A 25,840-nucleotide genomic window follows, 5' to 3' on the forward strand; every position below is an offset into this window, starting at 1 on the left:
AGTTTTTGCAACTTGATATAAATTTCACAACTGCTAAATTGGCACGTTATGATTGGCCTATCGTGTGAAATGGTGTGACTAATGCTGTATCAATAGGTGTTTAGCATTTTGCATTCATAATTATTCCCACCAGACATTCCAAACAGCATGCAATTAGCTGTCTCTACAGCAAAGAATGAAATTTTAAAACGAAGTTAAAGAATGAGGAATAAAACAAAAGACTAGTTCATCAATTGACCATTAGATAGCTCATTGTCTCCTACAAATCCATATGAGAATAAACATTAGAAAAACTACCATGATTAGAGCTAAAACTAAACAGCTTTAGTGGAGCAAGTTACATGTAGTGTTTCTATAGACAACATGAGTATGGAGGACCACAAAAAACTCATGATAAAATGGAAAACAAAACTTGTCAAGCCCCTTTCACCTGCAACCAACAACAAGAGTTTGAAATATTTCAATTGAACAGAATAAATTTTTTTTTTTTTTGATAAGTATTGAACAGAATAAATTAATTCAAGTGGAAGGTTCAAGAGTATAAGCTCAAAACGATACTAAAAATTAGGAATAATGTCATACTTATCTACCACATTTTAGAGGCACACAAGAAAATAAGAAGTAGTTGATCCACAATATTTTTCACAACAAATCATAAGTGGTAAGTTTTTATTGGTTCTAATTTGAATTCAAAACTTAAATTACTTTTTTGCCCACCCATAATAACAAATAACAACTTGTCACTTACAATTTGTTATGAAAATTTTGTGAACAAAGCATTTCTCCAAGAAAAAAGGCCTTTTAATTTTAATTCCTCTTTAGACTAGACATATATATTTATATCACTTGTGGAGAGAGTAGTACTAACATGACTTGCAATCAAAAAGTTTAATACGGTTGGTGGGGGAAGGTTGTATATTGATATATATATATATATATATATATGTGTGTGTGTGTCAGTTGAGCGAACAGAGTTTGAATAGTCTCTTTAAAAAAAATTAAACACAAGTGGATATGGCATACTACATGGGATCATGCCCATGCCCATGCCCTTGTGTGGGAACAATGCTATTGCATGCATATGCAAGCAAAAATGTGTCATTTATCAGTAACCACATTTCATGTCATATGAAGTTACATGATGGCCTTAGTGTGCGTGTGGGTATAGATGAAAAATGAAAATTATTTCACTATTCAGCTTATTTTTATTATTATTCATGGTCCCATTACACTTTTTGGTACTATTTATAAACTTCACTGTGCTATTTCAACTAACTTTTAGCTTTATCTACAGTACTTTCAGCAATAATTTTTCAATTTCAACAAAATAAACAGTATCCAAACACACCCTTATAATTGCCCTATTCATATATACCGTGCCTGTAAACTTCTATATAGGTTTTAATAGATGTTTCCATGAGTAACAAAAAGGAATATCAAAGAACTATAGAGATAAGGAAAGTGCCTTTCATATAAACTTTTATGTAAAAAAATTTAGGTTACTCCGTGTCTATTTGAATACCGTTTATTTGTTGAAAACTGAAAACTTATTGTTGAAAATACTGTAGCAAAATAATTTTTAAAGGTATGAATAGTGTTGTGGGACCCAAAAATGCATGAGTATGCACATTTTGCTAAGTTTGGTGGTCCATGAACAGTGACGTGGGACCCGAAAAAACGCCAAACGTACTGAAACATGCATTCAGTGCTATCCAAACTCACACTCCCTCCTTTTGATCTGCTACTAAGAGAGTCAAGATAAGTCCTGTGGTTCAACGGTTAAAAAACAGGTTATAGCTGCCAAACACAAATGCCGGTGGAAATGGCAATTTTTTAGTTTGGAAGGAATCAAATGTCTGGTTCATGAATAAGTACAAAGACAATCCAGTGATTTACAGCATCATCAAAAACAACGAATAGACCCTTCTTGGTCCCACTGGACACAAGGTCTGAACTCCGAACCATTAGGTCTAACATTGTGCAATTGCAATTTAGCCAACATCCAAAATAGATGTCATCATTATTTCATTGCATGTATACAAAATTCTAATATATTTATGGATTAAACTAAAACTCAGAGCTAGATCTATCATTTCCAAAACAGTTACCTGTATAATTCAATTGGCTCCATCATCCTAGCAAGTAAGACTTAAAGCTAATTACCCTCTTCAGAACCTTTCACCCTGATGATGTACACCTAAAAAAAATAGAAGTACATTTAGTACATATACACACAAGAAGCCATAAAATGTAAAAATTTTCCTCAGTGACAGGGAGTAGCATAAAGGAAATGCCCTACAAGTTATTGACAAGGGATAACTTGCATAGGTTATAGATTCACATTAGTTTGCATAGTAGCTGAAAGGAAAGTGATAGTATTATATATAATAACAATCTATGATCGCACACACATGCCGCATGCCCATCAAGTGTATTTGGAAGACAATAAACAAATGTTAGCACAGCCTAATTCAAACATGAAACTTCACAACAACAACAACAACAACAAAACAAGTTGATGATTGAGAGGAATAACAAGAAGAACAAGGTGCTTAGTTAAATTCCATTGATAAATGATCAATCACCTTAAATGTTGTTGGCCGGATTAATTGAAATACTACTGCATCCCCAACTACCAAATGATGAGCAACAGTGAACCCTTTCCATCCACCAGTCAGTCCTATTTTATGAACCAAGTATATTGTTGGATACTCATCACCATCCACATCTATCAAAGTCATAACAGCATTACGCTTTGGAAGGTTCCGAAAGCAGAATTGGATTGGAAGACCCTGTTATCAAATTTAACCAGAATAATTATGACTGTTACTCCAAATTACTCCAAAGGTAAATCAGCTTCAATCCATTATAGGTATAAGGATGACATATTTATCAATTTAAATATATATGTTTCAAGTCTTCAACGTTCTCAGAAGTCAGAACAGATAGTGACTAGTCCATCTTCATTACTGAAACATGCCAGTGCCCCCAAACCAAGTGAGAGTAATCTGCCACATTATTCAGCTATAATGCAACCCCATGTCAACTTTCACCCTCTAGTCCCCATTTAGTGGATTTCTATTCCAGCAGAACTAGTTATACAATTATATTTTGCTTTGGAAAAGCAAATGCAATCAGTTTTTAAGTTATTCATGGATCAGGTATGTGATTATACTTCCAGGCTAAATGATATAACTTCATCCTTTCTAAGCCACTGTAAATTAAAACACAACAAAAACCAAGCCTTTAGTTCCAAAATTTTGGGGAACTATAAATCCTCAACATAATAATCATGGTTGGCCACATTATATTCTTTTCCACCATTCTATTTTATCTCATACCCGTTGTTACCTCTTTAATTGACATGTTATTTTTAACTACTTCTATTAATGTTATTTGTATACTAATAAACTCATCAATACATGTCAGAGAAAAAGAAAAGCCTGAGTTCCAACATCTTAGTTAGATAACACACTAATGTACTTTGAGAAGTTGTTAAATAAGTTAAGCAGAAAAACCAATTCTCTTACCAGCCAGAATCCACCAGTGACATGGGGTCGCAGCATTGACTTTGTAAATGTTGGATAAACAGGTTCTAGACCCATTTCTAATTTTTCCGCTTTCTCTTGAGCTTCTGCTCGGGCTTCAGGCGAGGCATATACCCGGTTGGACAACTCCCTTTGCCTACCAAAAATCCTACACACACCCCAAAAAAAAAAAAAAAAAAAAAAAAAAAAAAAAAAAAAAAACTATACATCTAAAATATTATATGAAATAGATCATTCTATTTGCTAACAATTAACATTTGAATCAAATATACCTTCTGGGTATTGCCACGCGGTCCACAGCAACCTGTCAGCAACAGCAATAGCATGATGTTGTAACATAAAATCTTAATATAAATGAAAGGCCAAAATATATTGCTGGTCCTAAACTTTAGAACATGAGCGGTTTTAGTACTGAAGTTTAAAGTGACAGCTTTTAGTCTAAAAAACACTATAAGTGATTGATTTTTAGAACCTCAAAAAATTTAGTTGGGACTAAAAGCGATCACTTTTTTTTTTATAATAAGTACTAAAATGGATCACTTTAAACTTTAACGACTAAAATGGTTCATTAGGGACCAGTATTTGAGGAAATGAACAAAACGATTGATTCACCCGCTTGTTGGCAAAGTGAGTGGACCTCCTGACCACGACCAATTGCTTCAGCACCACACGGGGTTTGGCCTGCTTCGTCTATGTGAATGTGGGCATCAAAAAGAGTAAATGAGTACGGAATAGAAACACATAGAAATGACAGATTTTAGTATTAAAAAAAATAATAATAAATAAAAAAAAAATAAATAAAAAAAACACGGAGCGAGAGAGAGAGAGATACAGGAGAGGGTTTGGGAGAAGAGGAAGTTTTGAGAGCTTGAGAAAGCAGACGGAGATTGAGGGCTTCCATTCTCTTCTTATTCACTTCCACTCTGTTGCCATGGCTTTCCTCGTATGATTGCTTCGCTACCAACATTTTCGTTTCTTTCTCTCTCTTTTTGTGCTTCTCTGTGTGTGTGAGTGTGTGAGTGTGAGGGAGAGATGGATTTGGGGTTCAATAGTTAAATTGAAGAACCATAGACGTTGGGTTCCCACGAATCCCACTTCAAATTTTGAATGATGAATGCGTCATCATCGATATTCACAGCCAGATGAATGTACAATAAATTCTTAGGTAAAACTTAGATTTTTCTTTTTCTTTTTTTTAATAAAAGAATGAAATATAAGAATTATGGGTGTCTTTGAATAGCTTATTTTTTACCAACTTATTTTACTATTCAGTTTATTTTTGCTATTATTTATTAACTTTATTGCACTTTTTGGTACTATTTATAAATCTTATTGTATTATTTTAGTTAACTTTCTATAGTGGGCCTTTTTTGGTTAAAGTGGGCTGAGCTGCCTCCTGCGATATTGGACCCGAGTGTTCTGGGTATGGGAGTTGAGACCGGTCCAACTGCAACTCAACTTGGTCTGACTTGTGCATAAACTATACCTTATCTACCAGGAGCACGTTTACGGCGGACAGAATTATTTCAAATGAATTGCAGCAGGCAGATATGATAATAATAATAAAATAAAATATTTTGAGATCTTTATTAAGGTGAACAAATAAACCTTACTTAAGAAAAAAGATAATCACAGTTTTAGCAACAATCATTTTATAAGAAAAGTAAAGGAGAACAAGTGGGTAGTATGTGAGTTGATTGAAAGAGTAAATAAATTAGATCAAGTCTGATCCGTAGGACCAAAACCAGAGAGGGAAGAACAGCTCTTCTCAAAGTGAATAGTCTCTCAAGGAGATCCTGCCGTGGAAATTAATCACTTTGAGGGAAGTGAACCTGAATGGTTGGTACATAGGAGCACCTTTCATTTTTGGCAAAGAGCAAGATTTTGAGAAGGAGAGAGGGAATCAATCTATTGGTGCATGCCTGCCATTCTAACCCTCTATCTTTTTCTTTCCTTTTTCTAATATTCCCCTTTTTCTTATCTTTTTTCTTTCTTAATCCTTGTTTCTATTTCCTGACTTTCAAGTTTTCAGTACCGTGGTGCTTACTGTTGTTGTTGTTCCTGTACACGGCAAGGGCCTCTTTAGAGTGCCTGCCGTGACCGGATTTTACTATTTTAGCCCTTAACCACCTTTGTCTGGTCTGGGTGTACCTACCGACCACCACTGGTCCGACTGTGTGCCACTCCCCATCGCCAGACAAAAGAAAGCTATTTTGTTTATTTGTCTGCCGTGGCACCCTTTCCTACTACGATGTGGGTGCCTTCTCTCTCCCTATCCCTCATGGCATGCACCTAGTGGTTTCAGCTTAGTTTTTCCCCTTTGAATGGTATGTCATCCCAGTAGGACACTTCCCCCAAAAGAGCCCTAGCAGGAACCTCAAAATAGGTTTTCCCCTCTCCCCACCGCCAAACCATGCCCTCTTACCTCTGACCCATAACCTCACCGTGTCCTGTATTGGCTGGGTACAAGCTGGTGAGATCTAGGCCTTATGTGTGCCTCTCTTCCATGTATGTCCAAAATCTATCTGCTGCACTTGCGTCTGCTGTGATTGGTCTGCACAGTCTGTCGTCCGTTCTTGACCATTTCCTAGTTTCCCTTTCCTTTATGGCTTGCCCTATTCGGGGCTGGGCCTTGCTTGATGGTGGGCTTTGCTTTTTTCTTCAGCCCACCGTTCTTCCTACACTACTATCTCTTGCCATACCACTCTATCATTCTTGCTGCGAAGTTGTTTTGTTTCAATCTGGCTGGGCCCCTTTGGGCCTGCCGTTTATTCTTTCCCTAATGTCCTAACAAGACCATTGGTTCTCATGTTACATTACTAGCGGGCTCCTGTGTCCCATTTGTTTTCCCTTGGATGTCCCGGGCCCGTTTGCTTTCCTTGGGCTTCCTCGGCCCTTTTCCTAATTTCGCATTACCATGGGCTTTTACTGAATTCTTTGAGCTTTCCCGGCCCAATTACGTTATTTCTCATCCTTGGGGTTCATGGGCTTGCTTTCTTTACTTTCATTACTTTGGGCCTGCCGCAGCTCATTCTCACTTTTCCATATCATATACTACGCATGGTTTGTTTTTTTTCCTCTTTCCGAGCTCCTTTAAACCCATTTACCTCTTCAAGACCCATTTGTTTATCTCATAGGCCTGTGATCCATTATTCATACCGCTTGGGCTTAATGGGTTTTCTATCCGTTTGCCAACTCCTTTCTGTTTGTGTTACTGGGCTTCTCCCTTCCACTTGGGCTTTCGAAATGGCCATCAACACTTTTAGCAAAAAAAATTTAATTTTACCAAAATAAGCAGATCCCAGACAGACACTATGAGAAATTACTTAGATAAATAAATAAATAAGTAGACGCATGATGGAGAATTTAATTTGTTATGTTGATAAAGATTTTGAATTTTTTTTTGTCCTACCTTTCCAAAGCTCTTAATTCAAGGTCTTACCATATTGATATATACGGTACTACTCCATATTTTTATCAATACTCAATAATTACATGGGAGGAAAATTTGAATCCTGATCATTTCCTTAATAATAGAGCAATTTGTGCCACTAAATTAGAGATATGTATCCAATTAGTCCTTTATCTCTTCTTGACAAGATTTTAAATTATGGCCTACCAACCAAAAAATCATATTCATAGTGTGCTTCCAACTTTTTCCAATAATTTTTTTTAATCCCATATATTTTTTTCAATAATTAAACACAAAATTGAGTATTTAAAAATTGGGTAAATTAAGGGTGTGTTTGGATAGAACTTATTTTGCTGAAACTGAAAACTGAAAACTGAAAACACTGTAGCAAAATAATTTTTAAATGTGTGAATAGTGCTGTGGGACCCATTTTTAATGAAAAAATTGATAAAAAATGAAATTTGTGGGTCCGTGAACAGTGCATATGTGCACTGTTCACTGCAGAAAGTCAGCTTTTGCGGTTACTGTTCAATGAACAGTAACCGCAATACCCAAAACGCATGAAAACAAAAAAAAAAAAAAAAAAAAAAAAGGAACAAACGCAGACGCAAACGGAAGAAACGTGGATCCAAACATTGCCTAAAATTATGACCATCTTAATATGTAAATACATGGAGTTATTTTGTACTAATACAGTATTAGTAATACTTTAAAGAGATATGAGATATGAGTTTCAACATTTAAGTTATAAAAATTGAGTGATGAGAACTGAGTTAGAGTGATGGGCTAAACCAAACATGCTCTCCTACGTGGTTAGTAGAGCTCTATGAAAGGATCTCTTGAGAAGCATGCCCCTGAGTGTATTGTCAATTGTACTTCTAATTGTTGTACATGCAATTAAGAGTGGGTTAGCTTGACAAGATATTGTTAAATGAGATGGTTGGGAGTTAGTACAGTTTGAAGTTGTTAGTGAGTTACTAGGTTGGTTGTTTCATTCAAATTAGTTACACTTAATTATTGTCACAACTCATAAGTGATGAACATCAACAAGAAATAAGCCACACAATTTTCCTCTTTCCTTTCCCCATATTTCTTTCCCTCGTTCTCTTTTCTTGGAGTGTGACTACCTCGAATCAATCAAGTTACTACCCTAAGAACCCAAGATTGCAAATTATTCATTACATCTATATAATATTTATAAACTGAAGTGTAACATTTATTGTTGCTAGTTTACTACACTCCTGTTGAGTTTTTTTTTTTTTTTTAGGGCCCTATTGAGCCATATTAGAATAGGATTTTGGTCCATTTCAGTTTACTTCGGTCCATTTCAATTGTAAAATCTATTAGTAAATGATTAAATGAATTAATTTAATTATTTTGTTCAAATCTATTAGTACTTGAAGTCATATAAGCTTTTTTAAAATTAATATTAATCAAACAATAAGATTTTTTAAATAATGCATGTCATGAATGTTTTCATTTAAAGTTTAAATAATAAAAAGAGTATTTAAACAATAACATTTACTAACTATAAAATTTACAAACGATAAAGTTTACTAACTATAAAGTTTATAAAGTGTCATGATTGGTTAGTTTCACATCCACAACATACTAAACAAATTTTTAATTATTTTTTTTAGTGATACTAGCATACTGTAGTTAGTAGCATTTCGGACCAATTCGGCTAATTCAGTCTAATTTGGTCCACTTCCATCTATTCGGTCCACTATGGTCCAATTCAGTCCATTTGGTCCCTTGGTTCATTTGGTCCATTTTGGTCTTCTTGAACTAATTTCCTAATTGGGTTTTAATTTAATTCTTTTTGTATGCTGCCTTATCAATTTCGGGCTCAAAAAAAATTTTCACTTTTTTTTTCTTAATTTTTAAGTTGAAAAGTATGATCTTTAATTTTATTTAGGCCAAACTCTTTAATTTTAGGCTAATAAAAAAAAATTGACATTAGAAATTAGAGATATAAGCCCTAAAAAAGTACAAATGATAAAATAAAATTCAAAATCTTACCTTAAAATTCAAGTTTCAATAATATAGGCATTATACTTATATTTGGAAAGAAAAAAAAAAGAATGCTACAATTCTAGACTTATATAATAATTTAAACTTAATGTGACATGTTACATATATTCCATGGAATACGAGTGTGCATTTTTTTTCTTTAATATTCTTGGATATGTTTAAATTAATCAGTTGATTATTCATTATAGTATATTTAAAAAATTCATTTTAATATATTTAAAAAATTCATTTTAATAAAATCTTTTCTATTTATATAAAAAAATATTATAATTATGTAATTTAAATATTTTTACAAAATTACGTTTTTCATATATATATATATATTTCATTACATAAAACTTATAAAAATAGAAAATACTTTTAAATAACAAATACACAACTTAACCTACAAATTTTACATTATATTCTTATAAAATAGTTACATTACATTACATGAGTTTGTGACTAGTTTAGTATTAAAGCATTGATTCAAAATGACTACAAGAATTTGATTCTCTCAATTAACTGAATCCATGATTTGCATCAAACAAAAACAAGATTATCAACAAAAGGCCTTTTAGCACAACAAATTAACCAACATTTCAAAATTCTTAAATTCCTAATTGAAATACAACACAAGGTCAAGAAGCTTAATACATCACAAGTGATGAACTTCAAAAAGAAATAAGCCTCAGACTTTTTCTCTTTCCTTTCTCTAATTCTCTTTTCTTGAAGAGTGACTTATCTCGATTCAGTGTCAAGTTACCACTAATTTTCCCTAAGAACCCATTTGTGCAAATTGTTCATTAAATTCTCTCAGACTTGACCAATTCTTGAGCAACTAACAAGTTTTAATATAAACTCAATCTCTCCTTAATTGCCCAAAAGAAAATAGCAATCAAGTTTTAGAGTAAAACAATACTAATATGTATTGATTTAAATTGACAGGAATGAAATCTAATCAGAGAATCAATAGAGCCCACAATTGAGTCTAAATTTACTGGGTACATCTTGTCTAGGCAAGCCAGTAAGCCACTACTTGGTCATAATGGCTACCGTGAATTGCATTAGAAAACCATACAGAAATTAGCTTATATCCTAACCAAATTATATTAACACTAGGAGATCTATAAATATAGCAGTAGCAATAATGCACAACATCAATACCAAACAGAAAAAGAAAAAGAAAAAAAAAGGGTGAACTTATTCTCATTAGAATTTTATCAAGCCCAAATTCTTCAGCCAGGGTAGCATCTCTGCTAGGCCATCTTTCAAGCTTCTAGGGTTATAATCCAACTCGACTTTAGCCTTCTCACAGGAATATGCCCACTGATGTTTTAGAACTTTCACTGCCTGCTCCAAAATTGAACAAAGAGTAGTAAGACGGTGTTGCAGACTATGATATAAATGAAAGAAAGTAGAGTAAAGAGGAAAAAAGGAGGCAATTTGGGCCAAATGACACATTCACTCAAATAAGAACAAGGTGATGGATAAGCTGATAGGTTGAAGTCCAATGAGATGTGTGAGTAGCTTACCAATCAATAGAGAAAGAGAGATGTGCCTAAGGTAAATAATTCCATTTGCAGTACATACTTCAAGTGGTGTGAGAAATTGATGTAGTGCAGACAAACAGTTGTTACCAGAGAAGAAATATATCCTTGTTCAAGTAAATGTCATAATTGATGAATTTGAGCAATTCCTAAAAATCACTTGATTTTGGGATTTAAGATGTTAAAAGCTTATGTATAGTTCAAAACATTAGGTATTTTCTTTCTATTGTCCATTATATTACATATTGATAATAATTTTCAAAAGGCTTAATTACCAATCATTCTTTTTCTTCAAAAGGCTTAATTATTACTGAGAACTTATACATTGATATTAGGCGGTAGATTTGAATATCAAGAAGAATTCTTTTAATTTATGGTCTATTAATGATTGATACACTATATAAGACTATAAGGTAACTTCAAAAACCATGGTGCATACCGGGGGACTGATCAGAGGAATCTTTCCTGTAATTCGTGAGATCAAAACTGAGGTCCATCCATATGCATCAATTGCCCAAAAAGGGATATTAAACATAGGTTTTTTTGTCTCAGTGATGATAGCAGCTAAATCAAAAACATGCCTAAATGATGCATTTTCTCCTGTCAGCAGATATCTTTCACCAGGCCTTCCTTTGTTCATTGCTGCAATATGCCCCTCTACTACATCATCAACATGGCTAAAAGAAAATTTGTCATTTCCAGACCCTATATAGCCAGGTAATCGCCAATTAAAGCGTTCAATAATCTGAAAGGAGAAATATAACATCATCAAATGGAGCTATAAATAAGAAATGTGCATCTTGTAGGTGAACATCCAATAGTACTCACCTGACAAAATCACATATTAAAAGATAATTCCCATAAATCTGTAAGTAATATTCTTCCCAACTTACACCAAAGACTGGAAACCAATAAGAATAATGACTCAAGCCATTTTTTTCCAAGTAATTAAGGAGAATGAGAGGAGTAGATAAAGACCTTATAGGTGTAACCCCAAGCCCACCCCAATAGGAGTACTCTCATGACTCAAGCAATTAACATGTCACTTCCAGGGGATGTTTTATAGTAAATTCAACAGATTTTATTTATGAGGATAGAAAAGGCTTAACATGTGGATTCCACCAAGAGGGGAATCTGAGACTAGGGCTTGGATAGAGACCTAACCTCTAGGCCATAGCACTTTAAGAATGAAGTGTTAGCACCTAGACTTAATCTCACGCACTTCCACTAGAGCCCTTGATAATCCAATACCTTTTATAATTGTACCAGGCCATGGCATTTGATGCAATTAAATGTTAATTGAATTTTATTGTAGTTCCACAGAGTGATGACTTGAAAGGCTTCATTAAGGCACACAATTTATAAATTCAACAGTCATTCAAAGCCTCTCCACATGCAAATCTCTTCAGTCATCCAAAGAAAGCAATGGTTGGGAAAGATGAAAATGAGAATAATATTAAAAACATGTCAAGAGCAAATCACCTTGTTAACATATTCAACCAACTTTCTTCAGTCACCACAAAAAAACACCCCCACGATTAGAAATCTCCCAAGGATAATAAAAACCATCCTAACCAACTTCATTGGCCTCATTATATGTCTCAAGGTCTAACTACTACTTTCGTAACAAACATAATAAAAAGAGTGATGCAAAGGATACTACAAATTATATTGCATTAACCTTGTAAGATATGTCAACTTTTAAACACAAGGCCCAAAATGTAATTCAAAATTATATAGTATGTTGTTGACATAACACCAACATAATCATTGTTATGTCCGTTTGTAAACATTTTGTAGTAAAACAGGGAGTACCTTTCACATTTTCCAGATCATATAATTCAAAAAGTCACAAATGCAGTTATAGGTCAAGTGAAGAATTTGTAATAATATCTCTACATGGAAACCAAAATCATGCCAGCAAACATCAACTTCCTCTCATGAGTTATTGGATGACAACAAAAAAGGCCCAAAACTAACTTCCACTGAATTGCATTGCATTTCTCTAACTTAATGATTTACACATAAAGTGCTACTAATTTCAAGTTTCAACAACATCTATCATACTATTGCTACAACAAAAGAAACTAGACAGAAGAAAAGGCAATAGTATTAATACCATTTTAGCAACAATATTTCCAGAAGTGACCTTGCCAGTCCCATAAATAACTCCTGGGTAAACCGGCACTATTGGAACCCCCTCCGATGCAGCTTGTATGGCAATCTTATCAGCAATCGCCTTCGATTTCTCATACTCCGTACAGAAATACTTCTCATGATGAACCTACCACATCACATCACAATTTTTGTTATTCTATGAAGAAAATGCAAACAAAATAACAAAATCAAAAGGGCAATGTATCTCCCTACTTGATTCTCATCGGCAACATTTCCACCATCAGTTGGTCCAAGAGCAAAAAAGGAAGACGTGTATATAAGCTTTTCAATAGTCTTTGTCTCTCTCACTGCTTGTAACACATTCCTCAATCCTCCAACATTCACCTATTAGCCAAAACCAAATTATTTCAACTTAAAAAAAATTTAGCCTCTTTAACTTTCATAATCATATATACTTATATTATAGAAGAGTCCGAATTTGGTAAGATGTCATCCAATAAACTATTGTTACGTCAACTTTTTACTTAAAATTCAATACATTCTATTGCACCTATTAGCATCTCAATAAACTATAAGTTGGGTTGGATTTTTAGATGGGTGTTAGAATTTATTGAGTGTGATTTAATACGTGATACGATAATGTGGCATGTTGGATTGGAGGGTGACTAAGTTCTTATAGAATCCAATCATGGGTCTAATGTAATTTTCTTAATTTTGGTGTAAAGGTGACACATTCATAGTACTCAACACGACAACCACCTAGTACTGTTGAATGTTTGATTAGATATATATATATAAAAAGAAGAATCTTGAAGAAATTGAAAATGAGCTTACGGAGAAGAATTTAGAAGGATCAGGAAGCCAGGGCTCGACGACGGCAGCCACGTGGAAGATGACGTGGCAGCCGGAGCAGGCAGCTAGGAGGGACTGGAAGTCGGTGACATCACCGTAGACGATTTCGATGGCGGCGGCGGCGGCGTCAGTGGGCGGAGGGAGGGAGGAGAGGTCGCTGGTGCGTCGAACCAACACTCGGACAGGGTGGCCTTGTTGGAAAAGGGCGTGGCATAGCTTTCCACCTAAGGAACCGGTTGCTCCGGTCAACAGTATCTTCTTCATGCCCTCCCTTTTTCTATCTTTCTAGTCAACAACTTTCTTCCTCAAACATTTACTACATTTAAATAACTTGGTAGGGTAAAATATAGTAAATGTCCCCGAGATTTGGACTAATATGATCTAAGTTTAAGACTTTTTTTTTTTTTTTTTTTTTTTTTTTTTGTTTGGGCAGGGCCAGGAGACGGTGAAGAAGGAAAGTTTGGTGGGCTTGGGCTTGGGCTTAGAGGAGTGCAAGGAAGGCCCGATGGCCATGCTGTATGACCCAGAAGTGGGCTGGGTAGCAAATAAGTTAGGCCCGACAAGTGGGCACTGGAAGAGGAAAGCAAGGATTGGGCCGGATGAGGAAATGAAAGAAGCGATGGGCCCAGTGCAGAAAAAACGGGAAGGAGACTTAATACTAAGGGAGTTAGACCAGAATGTGGGTATTACAAAACGCAGAAAATGTGAGAGTCTGAGCAAGGAAGAAGCAGGGGAGTTGTGCACCAAGGATGGCGGAGTGGCGGTGGCTGCTAGACAGCACCGCCGAGCCAAATGACGGCACTAGCTTGGAACTGCCGGGGAATGGGATCAACTCCGGCGGTTCGAGCTCTCACCGACGAGGTGAAGAAAAGTGATCCGGTTTTGGTTTTTCTAGCAGAAACCAAAGCCTCTCAGAGAAGGATTAAAGGGCTCCAACGCAAACTGGGTCTAACTCAGGGAATTACGGTGCCGTCTGATGGTCGGAGTGGGGGATTGGCAATGCTATGGAGAGAAGGGGCGGACGTGAGGCTAAAGAGCTGCTCAAATTCGCACATTGACGTGGTGGTGTGCGAGAGTAACGGAGCTATGCCGTGGCGAGCGACGGGTTTTTATGGCCACCCTGATGCAGGTATGAGACCCATCTCTTGGACTTTACTTGAATGTTTAAATAGACAGTGCAATATGCCTTGGGTTGTGTTTGGAGATTTTAATGAAATTGTGAATTCGGATGAAAAACTAGGATGGTTAGAGAGGGATGCTAGACAAATGGAATGTTTTAGGGAATGTTTAAGTAATTGTGGTTTGTTTGATTTGGGTTTTGTGGGTCAGAGATTTACTTGGTGTAATGGGAGAATTGGGGACCAACGTACTCTAGTTAGGTTGGACAGAATGGTAGCTAATGAGGCCTGGTTAAATTTGTTTCCGGAGGCGAAGGTAGTTCACAGATCAATGGCGGCCTCTGATCATTGTTTGTTGTCGTTATCGACTAGACGGAGAGAAATGAGAAAGGTATCTAGGAAAAGATTTATGTTTGAAGAGATGTGGACTAGGGAGGAGGGTTGTAGAGAAGTTATTGAAAGGGCCTGGGATCCTTTGGACTGTAATCCGGATTTGTCGATCCAGAAACGTCTGAAATGCTGCCAGTCCCAACTCCAGAATTGGAACCAGAGAGTGTTTGGAAATGTCAACAAGTCTCTGAAGCAGAAACAGAACCGGTTACAACAATTGGAAGAATTGAATTTACTTCACGAATCGGCGGAGGAAGTGCAAAAGCTGAAAAGGGAAATTAATGAAGTGATGCTTAGGGAGGAGATAATGTGGAATCAGAGGTCAAGGGCGTTGTGGATCAAATACGGGGATCGGAATACGAGGTTCTTTCATGCAACAGCGAATAATAGACAAAGGAAGAATAGAATTGAGGGAATAAATGATTCTGAGGGGAGGTGGAGAGAGAGCAATGAGGAAGTTGAAGGAGTTATTCTGGATTATTTTAAGGAAATCTATAGTACGTCTTTCCCCACGGAGTTTGGGGCGAGTTTGGGGGCAGTAGGCAGAAGGGTGACGGAGACGATGAATGACGATCTTTTAAAGGAGTTTAAGGAAGAAGAAGTTTGGCAAGCTCTTATGCAAATGCATCCGACAAAATCTCCGGGCCCGGACGGTATGTCCCCAATATTCTTCCAAAAGTATTGGGATGTGGTTGGACCTCAAGTAGTTCAAAGTGTTATCCATACTCTTAGAACAGGGGTTATGCCTAATGGAATTAATGATACGTACATTTGTTTGATCCCTAAAGTAAAATGCCCTCAAAAAATTACAGAATACCGCCCAATTAGTTTATGTAATGTGACGTACAAGCTTGTATCCAAGGTTCTTGCTAATAGGTTGAAGAGGGTGCTTCCGGAGGTTGTTGATGAAGCTCAAAGTGCTTTCGTTCCTGGAAGGCAGATCACAGATAACGTTCTTGTAGCCTTTGAAGTTATGCATTGCATTAACCAAAGGAGGAAGGGAAAGGAAGGGTTAATGGCAATTAAACTAGATATGAGCAAGGCGTACGATCGGGTTGAATGGGGGTATTTGGAGGCGATGATGCGGAAAATGGGCTTTAGTGAAAGATGGATATCCCTAATGATGATGTGTGTGACTTCGGTATCTTTCTCGGTGTTAATTAATGGGGAACCAAGGGGAAGGATTGTCCCTACTAGAGGACTTAGGCAAGGAGATCCTATCTCTCCTTACCTTTTTCTTTTATGTGCGGAGGGCCTCTCGGCCATGTTGCAAAGAAATGGGGGTGGGGAGGTCATAAGTGGGGTTCAAGTGTGTAGAAGGGCGCCAAGGATTTCTCACCTCCTTTTTGCGGATGATTGCATTGTATTTGGTAAGGCGTCATTGGAAGAGGGCCTAAAAGTCTCCAAAATCCTTGAAGACTATGAAAGAGAGTCCGGGCAAAAGCTAAATAAGGAAAAGACTTCTCTCTTTTTTAGTAAGAACACCGCGGTGGAGGTTAAAGAAGTGGTGAAGGAGATGTTCGGGGCTGAAATAATCCATCAACACGAAAGGTATTTGGGGCTGCCTCCGTTAGTTGGCAGGGGTAAGAGGAAAGCCTTTAATCGGATAAAGGATCAAGTGGGGCGGAAAGTAGCAAGCTGGAAGGGTAGGTTACTGTCCAATGCAGGCCGGGAAATACTAATAAAGGCAGTGGCTCAGGCTACCCCGACGTATACGATGAATTGCTTTTTGCTTCCCGACTCCCTGTGCAGCGAGCTTAACTCTTTGGTCCGCAATTTCTGGTGGGGACAAAGGGATAAAGAAAAGAAGCTTGCTTGGGTCGCTTGGGGGAAAATGTGCAAACCAAAAGCTGATGGGGGGATGGGTTTCAAAGACTTGAAGGCCTTTAATCTGGCTTTGTTGGCGAAACAAGGATGGCGGCTCTCCCAAAACCCGTGCTCCCTTGCTCATAGAGTACTAAAAGCAAGGTATTTCCCTGGTAACAACTTCATGGAGGCACAGCTTGGTAATATGCCGTCTTACACTTGGAGAAGTTTGCTGGCAGCAAGGGTGATTCTGGAGAGGGGTTTGCGGTGGAGTATTGGAAATGGGCAAAAGGTGCGAATTTGGGCGGATAGATGGCTGCCAACCCCCCACTCTTTCAAGGTGATTAGTCCTAAACCACAAGAATTTGAAGGGGAAATGGTGGAGTCCTTAATTGATAAGATTGAGGGGGGCTGGGATAAAAATCTGGTAAGAAGTGTCTTTTTTCCCCACGAAGCGGAAACTATATTAGGAATTCCAATAAGCTTCTCTCTTCCTGAGGATGGGGTGACTTGGGCTTGGACTCCAAATGGGAGGTTCACGGTAAGTAGCGCATATAAGGTGGCTTGTAGCTGGCTGGGTGAAAGAAGCAAAACAGGGGAAATTTGTGAGGGGTCGGATCCAGGAAGGGGCAGAAAGTTTTGGAAGTTCCTCTGGCAGCTGAAGTGTCCTGGCAAGATAAAGCAATTTTTGTGGAGGGCGTGTAAGGATATTCTCCCTACGAACTACTGTTTAAAGCGTAGGAAAATTCCTGTTGAGGAGGCGTGCGGGGTTTGTGGATTGGTAGAGTCATCAGGGCATGCTTTATGGGACTGTGAGACGGCGGGGGCTGTGTGGAGAGAATCAAACATGCTGCTGCCAAAATTCAGAAATGCACACCGTGACTTCATGGAAGTAGTATGGAAGCTGTGGGAAGAGAGCAAGGAGTTGAATTGGGAGTGCTTTGCGACTACGGCGTGGTGCATTTGGAAAAATAGGAACTCATTAAAATTTGATGGGAGGGGCAAGGCAGGAAAGGCGATAGTCCAGGAGGCTGAGATGCTGGTGGAGGAATTTAAATCAGGGAATTTAAGGGAAAAGGCTCCTGTGGCGTTGAGACCTCAAGCTTGGAGTTTGCCTAGGGAGGGGTGGTATAAAGCTAACGTGGATGGAGCAGTTTTTAAGGAGACAAACAGCTGTGGGGTTGGAGTGGTGATTAGAAATGACCAAGGCCAAATCATGGGAGCCATGAGCAAGAAGCTGAATATTCCCTTAGGAGCTGCAGAAGTTGAAGCGAAGGCGTTTGAAGAGGGCTTAATGTTTGCAGGGGACCTCGGATTGAAGAAAGTAATCCTGGAAGGTGATGCTCAGGTTGTCACAAATGCGTTGCTGGGTAAGTGCTTGCCGCCAAGCTCAATACAGATGCTGATTTCTGGTGCCAGCTGCTGGAAGCAATGGGTTCGGGATTGGGAAGTAAGTTTTGTCCGTAGAACAGGAAATAGGGCTGCTCATGTTATGGCTCAAAATGCCAAAGCTATTAATGATTGTGTAGTGTGGGTTGAAGACACCCCACCGATGATTCAATGCCAAGTGCATAGAGATGTTATGTTGTTGAACAATGTTTCAGTTTAATGAAGTTATTTGTGTTGACTATCAAAAAAAAAAAAAAAAAAAAAAAAGTTTAAGACTTTTTAAAACAAACTAATTTGATCCTTTTTTGTCTAATGCCAAGTCAATTTTGAAAAATCTTGAACCTGACATTATCCCAAATCTCAATTCACACATTTTGCATAAATTGTTTTTTTGATAATTCAATAGTAATAATAATGGAAAAATGTGAATTGAACATTGATGTTTTTATTTGAAATATTGGAAGATGCCAATTACTCTATGCATAAGTGATGAACATCAATAAGAAATAAGTCACAAACATTTCCCCTTTCATTTCTTCATATCTTTTTCCCTCGTCCTCTTATTTCTTCATTCTCTTTTCTTGGAGGAATGATTATCTCGAATCAGTCAAGTTATTTACCACCCTAGAAACCCACGACTGCAAAGTATTCATTAGATCCATACAATATCTAAAATTTGAAATATAGCATTTATTATTACTATGCTCTTATTAAATCATATCGGTGTAGTAATTCGGTTTCCTTAGGGCCACTTCAGTCCATTTCAATTGTAAAATCTATTAGTAAATAATTAAATAAGTTAATTTAATCATTTTTTCCAAATCTAATGGTATATTAAGTCATTTAAGCTTTCTATTTTTTTTTTAAAAGCAAACAATAAGATATTTTAAATAATGCCTCTTATGAATATTTTTCATTTAAATTTTACAAGTAAAATGAACATTTAAATGATATCATTACTAACTAAAAAATTTACAAAATGACATGATTTGTTAGTTTCACATTAACAACATAATAAACGAATTTCTAATTATTTTTTTAGCGATATTGTAGTCAGTGCAATTTTTTTAGTGATGATGTAGTTAGTAGCATTTCAAACCATTTTGTTCCTTTTCGGTCTAATTTGGTTTGCTTTAATCCACTTTGGACCAATTAGTTCACTTGGTTTATTTCGATCCACTTTAGTCCCTTTCAATTCATTCAATCCAATTAGTCCATTTTGGACTAATTGGGCATTAAACTGATTTTTTTGCAAGTTTTGTTTTGATTTTTTTTTTTTTCAATTTTGGGCTCAAAAATTCCTTCTTTTTTTTTTTTTCCTTAATTTTTGGGTTGAAAAGTATAGAATATTATTTTATTTGGGTCAAACTCTTTAGTTTTTGGTTAAATTTTTTTTTTTTTTAATGGCATTAGAAATTAGAGATACATGCCCTAAAAAAGCAACAAAAAATATATCAAAATATTCAAAATATTACCTTAAAATTCAAGTTTTAATAATATAAAGATTATACTTATATTTGGAAAGGAAGAAAAGGTACCATTCTAAACTTTATATAATAATTTAAACTTAATATAACATGTTATATGTGTTTTACAAAACGAGAGTGTACATTCTTTATTATAATATTTTTGGATATGTTCACATTAGACAATCAATTATGGTATATTTAAATAAATAAATAAATAAGTCATTTTAATAAAATCTTCTTGATTTATATGAAACAATATTATAATTATGTAATTTAAATATTTTTATTAAATTGCATTTTCATATATATATATATATATATATTGTAAATGAATGCAAAAATACATAATATATTCCATTACATTAATTTATAAAAATAGAAAATATTTTTAAATATTATACACATTATTTAACCTACGAATTTTTTACATTACATTCTTATAAAATAATTAAATTATATTTTCTCACACATCCCGTGAATTTGTGACTAGTTTAGTATTAAAGCATCAACTCAAAATGACTACAAGAACTTGATTCTTTCAATTAACTGAATCCATGATTTGCATCAAACAAAAACAAGATTATCAACAAGAGGCCTTTTAGCACAACAAATTCACCAACACTTCGAAATTCTAAAATTCCTAATTGAAACACAACCCAAGGTTAAGAAGCTTAATACGTCTGAGACTTTTTCTCTTACCTTTCCTTCCATTTCCTTTCTCTCATTCTCTTTTCTTGGAGAGTAACTATCTCAAATCAGTCATGTTACCACTAATTTCTCTAAGAATCCATGTCCGCAAATTGTTCATTACATTCTCTCAGGCTTGACCAATTCTTGAACAACTAACAAGTTTTAATATAAACTCCATCTCTCCTTAATTAGCCCAAAGAAAAAAGCAATCAAGTTTTAGAGTCAACCAAGACTAATGTCTCTTATAAGAGAATTAATTGAGTCCACAAAGTGAGTCTAAATTTGCTGGGTACATCTTTTCTAGAAAAGCCACTACTTGGTCATAATGGCTACCGTGAATTGCATTAGAAAATCATACAGAAATTAGCTTGTATCCCAACCAAATTATATTAGCTTTTGGAGATCTATAAATAGAGCAGTAGCAATAATGCACAACATCAATTCCAAAAAAAAAAGAGAGAAAAAAAGGGTGAACTTATTCTCATTAGAATTTTATCAAGCCCAAATTCTTCAGCCACGGTAGCATCTCTGCTAGTCCATCTTTCAAGCTTCTAGGGTTATAATCCAACTCTACTTTAGCCTTCTCACAGGAATATGCCCACTGATGTTTTAGAACATTCACTGTCTGCTCCAACATTGAACGAAGAGTAGTAAGACTGTGTTGTAGACTATGAGATGAACTAAAAAAAAGTAAAGAGAATAACAGGAAGGAGGCCATTTACGCCAAATGACACATTCACTCAAATAAGAACAAGGTTATGGATGAGCTCATAGGTTGAAGTCTAATGAGATGTGTGATTTGCTTACCAATCAATAGAGAGAGATGTTATCAAAAAAAAAAAAAAATAGAGAGACAGATGTGCCTAAGGTAAAAAATTCCATTTGCAGTACCTACTTCAAGTGGTGTGAGGTATTGATGTAGTGCTGTAGTGCAGACATATAGTTGTTACCAGAGAAGACATACATCCTGGTCATAATTGTTCAATTTGAGCAATTCCTAAAAATCATTTGATTTTGGGATTTAAGATGTTAAAAACATTTATGTTTAGTTCAAAACATTTGGCATTTTCTTTCTATTTTCCATAATATAACATATTGATAATAATTTTCAAAAGGCTTAAATACCAATCTTTTTTTTTTTTTTTCAAAAGGTTTATTATAAACTGAGAACTTATACTTTGATATTTGGTGGATTTAAATATCAAGAAGAATTCTTTTAATTAATGGTCTACTAATGATTGATACACTATATAAGACTAAAAGGCAACTTCAAAAACCATGAAGCATACCGGGGGGCTGATCAGAGGAAGCTTTCCCGTAATTCGTGAGAACATAACTGAGGCCAAGCCATATGCATCAATCGCCCAAAACGGGATATTAAACATAGGCTTTTTTGTCTCGGTGATGATAGCAGCTATATCAAAAACATGCCTAAATGATGCATTTTCTCCTGTCAGTAGATATCTTTCACCAGGTCGTCCTTTGTTCATTGCTGCAATATGCCCCTCTACTACGTCATCAACATGGCTAAAAGAAAATTTGTCATTTCCAGACCCTATATAGCCAGGTAACCGCCAATTAAAGCGTTCAATAATCTGAAAGGAGAAACATAAAATCATCAAATGAGCTATAAATAAGAAATGTGCATCTTGTAGGTGAACATCCAATAGTAATCACTTGACAAAAACCCATATTAAAAGATAATTCCCATAAATCTGTAAGTAAAATTCTTCCCAACTTACACCAAAGACTGGAAACAAGTAAAAAGCATGGCTCAGCCTTTTTTTTTTTTTCCCAAGTGGTTAAGGAGAATGAGAGGAGTAGATGAAGACCTTATGGGTGTAACCCCAAGCCCACCCCAATCGGAGTACTCTCATGACTCAACCAATTAACATGTCACTTCCAGGGTAGGTTTTATAGTAAATTCAACAGATTTTATTTATGAGGATAGAAAAGGCTCAAAGTGTAGTTCCGACCAAAAGGGGGAGGTGGGACTAGGGCTTGGATAGAGACCTAACCTCTAGGCCTAGCATTTTAAGAATGAAGTGTTAGCACCTAGACTTAATCTCACGCACTTCCACCAAAGCCCTTGATAATCCAATACCCTTCATAATTTGTACCATGCCATGGCATTTGAAGCAATGAAATATGTTGGTTTGTAAGCATTTTGTAGTCAAACTGGTAGTACCTTTCACATTTTCTAAAATATATAACTCAGAAAGTCACAACTGCAATTATAAGTCATGGGAAGAATTTGTAACAATATCTCTTTATGGAAACCACAATCATGGCCACAAAAATCTACTCCTCTCATGAGTTATTGGATGACAACAACAATGTCCCACAACGAACTTCCACTGAATGGCTTAGATATAAAGTGCAACTATTTTCAAGTTTCAACATCATCAAAAGAAACTAGACAGAAGAAAAGGCGATAGTATTAATACCATTCTAGCAACAACATTTCCAGCAGTGACCTTGCCAGGCCCATAAATAACTCCGGGGTAAACCGCCACTATTGGAACCCCCTCCGATGCAGCTTGTATGGCAATCTTATCGGCATACGCCTTTGATTTCTCATACTCTGTACAAAAATACTTCTCATGATGAACCTACCACATCACAACACAATTTTTGTTATTATAAGAAGAAAATACAAGTAAAAGAACAAAATCAAAAGGGCAATATATCTCCCTACTTGATTCTCATCAGCAACACATCCATCATCAGTTGGTCCAAGAGCGAAAAACGACGAAGTGTATATAAGCTTTTCAATTGTCTCTGTCTCTCTCACTGCTTGTAACACATTCTTCAATCCTCCAACATTCACCTATTAGCAAAAACCAAAAAAAAAAAAAAAAAAAAAACACTAACTATTCATAATTATGTATATTATAGAATCCAGTTATGGGTCTAATTTAATTTTCTTAATTTTTGTGTAAAAGTGACACATTCATAGTACTCAAAGCGACAACAACCTAGTACAAGTACAGTTTTGAATGTTTAGATGTAAAAAGAAGAATCTTGGAGAAATTGAAAATGAGCTTACGGAGAAGAACTTAGAAGGATCGGGAAGCCAGGGCTCGACGACGGCAGCCACGTGGAAGATGACGTGGCAGTCGGAGCAGGCAGAGAGGAGAGACCGGTAGTCGGTGACATCACCGTAGACGATTTCGATGGCGGCGTGAGTGGGCGGAGGGAGGGAGGAGAGGTCGCTGGTGCGTCGAACCAACACTCGGACAGGGTGGCCTTGTTGGAGCAGAGCGTGGCATAGCCTTCCACCTAAGTAACCGGTTGCTCCGGTCACCAATATCTTCTTCATTGTAATCACTTCGCAATGTTTTCTAGTCAACGGGAGGTGAGAACATTTCAATGGAAAAAAACAATAGTTCTACTGTTCCTTCATGGATAGTACTACTGCTTTGAATAACAATAGTAGAGCATCACCGTCGGTTAGCTATCTCATCGCCTCAAACTCCAATTTAAGTGTCCACTATCAATGACGCCAAAGGCAGATTTTTTTCCTTTTTGCTACAGTGAACCGCTAGCGGTTCACTGTTGCAAGAAGGCATAAAAAATATAAATATTATTTTATCACTTTTTTTTTTTTTTTTTTTGAGAATGCTATTATTTTATCACTTAGTTGGGTTTTGTGGCAAAGTGTGAAAGAAATTAATTAAAAAAAATGAATAGTATTTGACTGAGGAAAAAAATTAATAAGAGAATTGATGTAAGTTAGTGTTGTGAAATTGTGTATTAGAGCATTCTCATCAAATGTGGGATAAATGTTAAAAGTTATTTTTAGCAACAAAATAACTAAAAAAGCCCCTACATCAATGGTGTTAAATTTTAAATTTTGTAGCACCTCGCTACACTAACACCCTATTGTAGCAAGTTGTTACTCATAATGATCTCACTCCCTACTCTCTCTCTCTCAAAAAGAATAAAAAATGAAAAATAAATAATATTTTAATGAAGTACTAAAAAAAAATTAAAGTTTTGATGTTAGGTGTATTGTAAAGTGATGTGTTAAATGTTATAAAGTTGGTTTTTTAGGTGCTAAATGCTAAAATTTTTAAAACTCTTTATAAGAATGCTCTTAAAATAAATAAAATAGTCTTTTAAGATGTTAAATGCTAAAAATCTTAGCTCTACCGATGTGGATGTTCTTACTACTATTTTAAATAAATGTGTATTAGTGTACTCCCTTTTCTCACCTATATGGTCAATTCCGCAATGAATTTAATTAGTGGAACATGATTCATCATGAATGTGAGAAGATGGAGTATCATACTCCTAAATTACACCGGAGAAAAAATATTATTGAAAAAGTAAGTGTAAAGTGTCTTTCCTATCAAGGGTGAAATTAAGTAGAATTTTACACATTCTCCCTAAATTGTTTTTATTTTTATTTTTTATGTTATATAATTTGATAGTAATAATAGGAGGAAAATGAATTAGAATTGTGGATGTCTCTACTAGAAATACTAAAACTTAAAAGGTGTCAATTATTTTTTGCATAATTTATTGTAATGAGTTGGTTCACTTGATATTTAAAACATTTGTAAACATCAAGAAATTATTTTTAACTCTTTTTTAAGATAGTATCTTTTTTTAAGGTAGTATCTTATGTATTAGCTATACATAGCATCTCTCTCGCACTATATAGAAACAAACATGTTGTCAAATAATTATCACATATCCACATCTCAGTAGATTTAGTGGACAAAGCACTAGACTCAACCTTTGCCCTTCAGAGAAGTGTCGCATGCAGTGATACATTCATAAGATATGTTTATATTCAAAATTTCTCTTTATATAACCCAATAAGATTCATTGTATTTTGGGGATAAATTTGCAATAACTTATTAGAGATATTTGTACAGGACCAAATATTACCTAAGGAAAAAACAAAGAGGTATCTCATGTGACCTCACTCACAACATGTGGGACCTACATGCAAGATCCATGCATGGTGTGAGAAAAATGTCTAATAAGACCGTCTCATAAGATAATATTTTAAATACAACATTCATTCATGCCTTTAAACTCTAAACCATTAATTCATGAAGCCATTAAAGATCTCTTTGTTTATTCATTATACTTTTCATTGTTTCTTTCATCACTTACCCTTTATTCCCCCAACAAACTCCTAGTAATATGTTGTAACTTGTGGGTCTCATTTGATTCAATTGGAAAAGTTTTTATTGTTCCCCGAATAAGATAGTCGGGTTTGAATTCCAACTCTATCAAAAATTAATTAGTGTCTTAATATGATGGTAAAGAGCAATTATAATAGAGCAAACCCTATTGGTTCAAATTTTATGATATAACTTAGATACAATTCTTTAGGTAATTTACCTCAAATTTCCTATTAAATTTAATTATATGGTTATATTGACCAACATAATTATAGGACGGATTTAATTATTCTTACAAAAAATGGATAATTTAATCACATCATTTAATTTAAGTGAGACTTTGA

At 35.6% G+C, this 25,840-nt stretch overlaps 3 protein-coding genes across 7 annotated transcripts in view; all 3 read right to left on the bottom strand.

The window, feature by feature from the left end:
- The window catches only part of LOC126711121 (B3 domain-containing protein At5g42700), a 28,814-nt gene extending 24,102 nt beyond the window's left edge, over positions 1-4,712 (bottom strand). The window contains exons 1-7 of one of the 4 annotated variants that reach the window (XM_050411247.1): positions 4,381-4,695; positions 4,161-4,238; positions 3,821-3,852; positions 3,531-3,696; positions 2,586-2,792; positions 2,109-2,197; positions 210-430 (exon numbers count right to left, since the gene is read on the bottom strand). In XM_050411247.1, the coding sequence (XP_050267204.1) occupies positions 2,156-2,197; positions 2,586-2,792; positions 3,531-3,696; positions 3,821-3,852; positions 4,161-4,238; positions 4,381-4,515 (660 nt within the window). In that variant the 5' untranslated portion in view covers positions 4,516-4,695 and the 3' untranslated portion in view covers positions 210-430; positions 2,109-2,155. Of the gene's footprint in view, positions 1-209; positions 431-2,108; positions 2,198-2,585; positions 2,793-3,530; positions 3,697-3,820; positions 3,853-4,160; positions 4,239-4,380 lie in introns of those variants that run through there. The other 3 variants (XM_050411246.1, XM_050411245.1, XM_050411241.1) reach the window with 3 other exon arrangements.
- A 5,219-nt stretch (positions 4,713-9,931) lies between these two features.
- LOC126711187 (uncharacterized) lies at positions 9,932-13,857 on the bottom strand. The gene is made up of 5 exons (XM_050411248.1): positions 13,476-13,857; positions 12,894-13,025; positions 12,643-12,807; positions 10,963-11,268; positions 9,932-10,326 (listed from the first exon to the last, which is right to left on the bottom strand). The coding sequence occupies exons 1-5, from the start codon at positions 13,755-13,757 to the stop codon at positions 10,186-10,188; spliced, it is 1,026 nt and encodes a 341-aa protein (XP_050267205.1). The 5' UTR covers positions 13,758-13,857; the 3' UTR covers positions 9,932-10,185.
- Positions 9,932-23,893, bottom strand: LOC126711203 (uncharacterized). 2 transcript variants are annotated; one of them, XM_050411250.1, is made up of 6 exons: positions 23,405-23,893; positions 23,054-23,185; positions 22,803-22,967; positions 21,645-21,950; positions 20,824-20,980; positions 9,932-10,170 (listed from the first exon to the last, which is right to left on the bottom strand). In XM_050411250.1, exons 1-5 carry the CDS (start codon positions 23,675-23,677, stop codon positions 20,840-20,842), a joined length of 1,017 nt encoding a protein of 338 aa, XP_050267207.1. In that variant the 5' UTR covers positions 23,678-23,893; the 3' UTR covers positions 9,932-10,170; positions 20,824-20,839. The 2 variants fall into 2 exon arrangements, with proteins under 2 accessions (XP_050267207.1, XP_050267206.1); XM_050411249.1 differs by lacking the exon at positions 9,932-10,170 and having other exon boundaries at positions 20,719-20,980.
- Between the last annotated feature and the right edge of the window lie 1,947 nt (positions 23,894-25,840).

The sequence above is a fragment of the Quercus robur genome, chromosome 2 (assembly GCF_932294415.1).
Source record: "Quercus robur chromosome 2, dhQueRobu3.1, whole genome shotgun sequence".
NCBI lineage: Eukaryota > Viridiplantae > Streptophyta > Magnoliopsida > Fagales > Fagaceae > Quercus > Quercus robur.